Source organism: Colias philodice, chromosome 25 (genome assembly GCF_061535455.1).
Source record: "Colias philodice isolate Cphi_HAF_F1 chromosome 25, ilColPhil1 Martin Lab GWU primary, whole genome shotgun sequence".
Lineage (NCBI taxonomy): Eukaryota > Metazoa > Arthropoda > Insecta > Lepidoptera > Pieridae > Colias > Colias philodice.
Genome location: NC_143110.1, coordinates 8627620 through 8633619, shown reverse-complemented (window position 1 = coordinate 8633619; position 6000 = coordinate 8627620). Strand labels below are relative to the sequence as shown.

Genomic DNA, 6000 nt, shown 5'->3' with positions numbered 1-6000 from the left:
CCTAAGCATTTTCGTGAACATAAAACTATATATAAATATTTCAAAACAGTTTTTTCTTAGAATCCATTATTCCTACAATGAATATAGCCTATCGAATCCTCGAAAATCAAACATAAAAATACCAACAATACAGTCTTTCTAGAAACATTACTATTCTATTCTTATTTAGTTCACTTGCAATATCTACGTATATAGCAAAGCGTCCGTGTCTCCTTTAATTAAATAAATTTATAGGTCTGTGGTCACGACCACAATTAATTTTCCTCCGGCCTTCGCTTACCAGATATTAGATAACAAATAACAGATATCTAAGAAGATATTACTTGTGTAACTTATATAGACTTATATTAGTAGACTAGCTGCGCTTTGCGGTTTCACCCGCGTGACTAGCCTATAGCCATCCTCGATAAATGGACTATCTAACACTGAAATAATTTTTCAAATCTTGGTCCGTAGTTCCTGAGATTAGCGCGTTCAAACAAACAAACAAACTCTTCTGCTTTATAATATTAGTATAGATATAGGGACAAATTCGTGAATTCTTTATAGACACAATAAGAGTTATAGACGAGTAAATGGCTCTTGAAGTAGACCGTTAGACCTCCCAAGTGTCCTTAAAAGTATTAAAAGAATATTTATTTAGACGTGCGGCTATTTGGGGAGAGTAGGATTTAGTTTATCTATTGTTTTCGATACTTGAGTATATTTTTATTCACTTGAGGTTGAGGATACATTTTTATCGTTTGTATGTTTGATTCTTAATCATGTAATAGGCTGAAGCAAATCAAATTATAGTTTATAATCGGTAATCCATTCTATGAGTAGGCAGGTGAACTAAGTAATCATTATCTCTTATTTATTTATTTTTTGTTTAAAAGCCCTTATTACAATTGTGTAAACATAAAAAATGTCTAGATTGGATGCCGCTAATAGCTTCTAGCCTAAAAATGCAATTTTCTTATTTCCACTGGAGAACGACATAAAAACATTCAGGCACTTCTCACACAATACACGAAAATTATTTCCAACCTGAACCTCTTCGTTCGTGGTGCAGGGTTGAACCCTCAAGTGAACATAACATCTTGTTGCAGATGCGACAAGCGGGCGCGTGACCACGGACGGGCTGTTGAGCGCGCTGGCCCGACTGCGCCGCCCGCCGCCCCCCCTGCCGCCCCCCCTGCCGCACACACATCCACGCAACGTGAGCTTATGTGCTAGAAGATAGTAATTTTAGAGAAGATAACCTAGCCTAGACCTAGTCTAGCCTGCTGCCACAACATGACAATAAAAATATTTATTAATACGCTTTTATTATTAAAATTAACATTCTCTTATTATATTTAACATTCTCTTATTATATTTAACACGCTTTGTATGTAATCGACACCTTTAGACTCGATTTGTCTTTGGCCCATTAAATTATATTACACATTTAAATGGACAGATTTGATTCTATGTACACTTGAAATGCAAGCTTTGTATGGTTCGAGAAAAAGCTCAACTTCCATAAATTCTTATAAAACTTTCAAATGAGATAAAATGTTATTATATATAAAGAAAAATTTGATTAAAGAACTTAATTAAGTACGAAATGAATATTTTGCCTAGACGACTAGACACGACATGAATTGATGCAGAATTGAAACATATATTAGATTTTTTTATGAAATAAAACTTCATAAAAAGAACCTAATTACGAAATAAATTTATTTATAACATTATACCGATTCGGGGATTTGCACACCTTGTTAAGAATTTTGTTTTAATTTCAAATTCTTTCTTTGCTCAATGTAAAGCAAATTAAATTTCAAAAACCTCGTTCCAGCGTAACTTTTATCTTAATAGGGTATAATTTTTTGTATTAGAACGAAAAAATTTACAAAATTCCAAAATTGCCCTAGTTCAAGAAATATTCTTTCATTTATTTGAAAGTCAGAGACAATAAACTTTTCTTCACCGCCCGTTGTAATAATTATAGAAAAACGTTTTAGATTCTACATTTTTTTAATTAATAGTATATTAGGAGACTCAGCTAATAATATAATGCGTATATACGCATTCTAATAGAAGTATTAGTAGAGAGTAGGATTTAGTTTTTCCAGATTTTGAAGCTTTTTATTCTCTGTACAAGTTTTTTGTATATATCTGAATTTAGCCATGCGTATGCTGCAGGCCTTCGTCTAAATAAAGGATTAATAGATTAGACAATATAAACAGTATATGCATTTAAGCGTATTCTATAAGCCGGTTCTGCAATTTAAAAGCTCGTTTGGCTCGTCCCGTCGGCCGCGTGCCAGCCTCTTATGTAAGGGTTAACTTATTACTACATTTAAGTGTTATATTACTACACGACTTTGTGCGGGTTAATTGTGTTCTTTACATTGATTTGCTTTAATTGTTTTAGTGATAAGATGCATAGAAAGATTTTGGAAGTGATCATTGTAGAGCTGAATGACCAAACTGTTTATTCCAAAAAACTTCTACATTACATAGTACAAAGTCGTTTTTAGTAATCTGTATGTCTGTATGCTTAGATTTTTAAAATTACGCAACTGATTTTTATGGGATTTTTGCAATAGATAGATTGATTCAAGAGGTTTTAGTTAACAATTTATTAGGTTTTACACAAAGCGGGCGAAGCCACTGGCAGAAAGCTAGTATTTCAAAAGTAGAAAGCTGGGTATATATTCTTAAACAACATGCTATTTTTTTAGTTTTTACATTAAAATAATCTGGGCGGAGCTTGGGCGGGCAGCTAGTGTATTAACATGAAAGACTAATTGAAAAATAAATGCTGTGTTTAATTTATACAAATAGATCCAAGTTTAATGAAAATTATTTCAAATATACTTAATTATAAAATTTCAAGTAAACTAGTAGTGTTAGTTTCACCTTTAACATAAGTTGCATGTTAACGAGACATAAAATATTGTATATATATGTCAGTGAAATAAATGTACCTAATACTATTTTGAATAGAAAATATATCATGAAAACTTTAATTAATATCCCTTTCGTTTCATTTCAATAGAATTTTAATTATTCTGTAAGTTTATTTAAACGGTATGATTAACATCTATCTTACTTTAATATATTACTCGTATAAATGCAAAAGTTTTCAGACAGATATACCTACAGATACACAAAACTACAAAAGAGTTACGTCTTTTGATCAAAAACGTATCAGCTCATGGACTTTTCACACTCGCTTTTATTAGTTTCACCTGTATGTTTGTCTCGACTTCTTTGGATTTGAACTACATTAAACGGTCAGATTTAATACAAACTTTGTACATTTATTAGTGATAAGCGACAAAAAATTATTAAATAATTTCATCCTATTAAAAGCGTGTTGACGTGACAACGTCTTATAATTCGATAGCCGGCTGCACGCACGAAAAAACATGACTCATGCGGCGTTACCTCGCTCTGAGGCGTTCCATGTAGGCACAGCATGTAGGCTTGAAGTGCAAGCGAGAGCGCGGAACGAGCGACAAAGAAGCACAATAGGCCGTTGTCACGTTCAACCAACGTTCAACTATCGTCAGTAAACCGACTTTACAGACAACCAATTTTTTTAGTTGTTTTTAACGTAGGCAAAGAAGACTTTCCGATTTATATGCATAGATACTTAATTTCAATCAAATCAATGCCTTAATTTTAATTTAAAAGGCAATAAACATACAAAATATACAAAAGTATTTATAATATTAGATACAAGTTACATTCTATTTATTCAATAACTACTACTCAATTGACATTAATAAATATTATGTCGAATGCAAAACATTAATAAATTAGTTTTGACTTCACGTTAATCAATAATTTCTGACTTATCCGGGTGTAGGCTATTAATAATATCTAATCTCTATTATTTAAAATAATTTTTAATATTCATTTACTATCTATGTATATTAACAACTGCATACCTACAAATTGTAAGTAATTAGTTAATCAAAATAATGTGTTCATCGAAACGCAATTACAAATCACAAAAATTAACGACCCATCTTTAAGCTTTATTATTAAAAATATAGCATATTTTATATCTAATAATACCAAGCTAATATAAACGAATATACTAACTCAAATTCTAACAAATAACTAATAATTTAATTACCAACAAAATTTTCAATTTAATTTTTACATTATTGACGCAGGTATACCACATACTTCTTAGAACAGCAGACGGGTGGCGTTAATGAAATGTCTCTCACACTAGCGCCCATTAAAAGTTTCGCGAAATGAACATGTTCGTGCCTTTGTAACTAATATTAAATTGCCCTTTATCAATTTAGTTGCGACCCGTGACGTGGCCTGTATTTTAGACTGAGAGTACAAGTGATTCACAACTCGTTTGAAACTATAAACTTTTTTTATTAGTGACAACTTTTACAAGCGTTTTATGTCATGATTTTATTTTTCAAGTACAACTACTTCATAATCTATTTTTACCTGAAAAGAAACCTACCTAAGAAAAGACACCTACTTACTTTCAATAACTTATTATATATACAGTATTTTTTTCTGTAAATCAATCGATGTGCAAATAAAACATCTACCACGTAAACATGTACCACGGGCGAAGCCGGGGCGGACCGCTAGTTTTAATAAAAATAAGATGACGCTAACTTGTAAATAAATAAAACTATAAACATTAATGTAATAAAAACTATTAGTTGATCCGACAGACGCTGTCTTCGCGCATGTCTGCCGCTTGAAGTTGAAAAAGACTTAATTTTCTTAAAGATATTCTAATTTCCTGAGCAATTTTCTTAATATCAATCCCGTTTCATTTTTTTACAAAACACATAAAATATATCAAACCTGAAAATAAATCGATTACCTACTGAAATCTGAAAAGTGGAAAGATAGACGTAACGAAGGGAAATAAGGATTCGGTACATAATTTACATATAGATGTATGTCACTCCACTTTCTAAATTAAACAATACTTCAGTATATATAACCAAACTGGCACGCACCACTCGAATCTACAGCCCTTAAGGCTGCAGTCTAGCAAAATTGCGTTTTCAACAAGTTATTTGACAATTTTTTCCCGGCTAATGAAATGATAAACTAAATTTTTTTTTCTTGTTTATCAATTAGTGTTATATACGCAATGCGCGTGAATTTTTTCACATTTATAAAGTTACTTTATGTTACCTTAATCAGGCCTTCAAGATAAGTCTCTTTCCCCCAAAATCATTTCGAGCTAAGTTTGTGCACTCACTACGTTGCAACCGATTACAATTTACACAATCTGATCAGCGCATTATTATCCTTATAATAGTCGTTATTAAAAACTGCTGAATACAATTGCCGAAAAACTTATGATTTTCTTAATTAGAACGTTATAAATTCATTAAATTTCCCATTTTTTGCCTTACAAAATCTATTGATAAATACTGCTAAAAGTTATTTTTTCCATTAATTTATTCGAGTTGGTTGAAGACCAATGAGTGTTAATCCTTTAAAAAATTTTTTTTTTTAATTTTGATAATTCTTTAAATATTAAAAAAATATTTAAAATAATTAGTAAAAATCCTAGCGAATTTCTTTAGTCGCGCTCCTTGGGCCGGAGCGTTCTGACGTGTGCTCTACGCTCGATTTTCCTTCATACCGAAGTGAAAGTTGCTCTACTTCATTAAATTTAATATTTTTGTTAATTGATTATTTTTATCTTAGTTTTGTGCAAATATTTGTATTTTTAAACATTTGATTTCGATATGGAAACTAAACGAAACAAATACGCGTGTAACTACTAGAAAAAAAAATTATCTTCGAACATAAAGTTAATGAAACCAAATAGATTGCAAAGGCAACAATTTCTTTATTTTACGGGGTGTCAGTAAAGAGATGTATATTTCTTTAAAACTAAAGTAAGCTCATAAATTTTCTTATAATAAGTATAATTTTTTTGAAGTTCCAAAAATGTTTATTTTTCGTTTGAGAAATACGAAATATAATATAAACTTGTATTGAGAACTTGAACTTCCC

The 6000-nt window shown here is 30.9% G+C and overlaps 1 protein-coding gene across 1 annotated transcript in view; it reads left to right on the top strand.

Moving 5' to 3' along the window:
- Positions 1 to 575: 575 nt before the first annotated feature.
- Positions 576 to 6000, top strand: part of LOC149477566 (uncharacterized) — a 30070-nt gene continuing 24645 nt past the window's right edge. The window contains exons 1-2 of the mRNA XM_089711055.1: positions 576 to 594; positions 1092 to 1201. Of these exons, the coding sequence (XP_089567181.1) occupies positions 576 to 594; positions 1092 to 1201 (129 nt within the window). The remainder of the gene's footprint in view (positions 595 to 1091; positions 1202 to 6000) is intronic.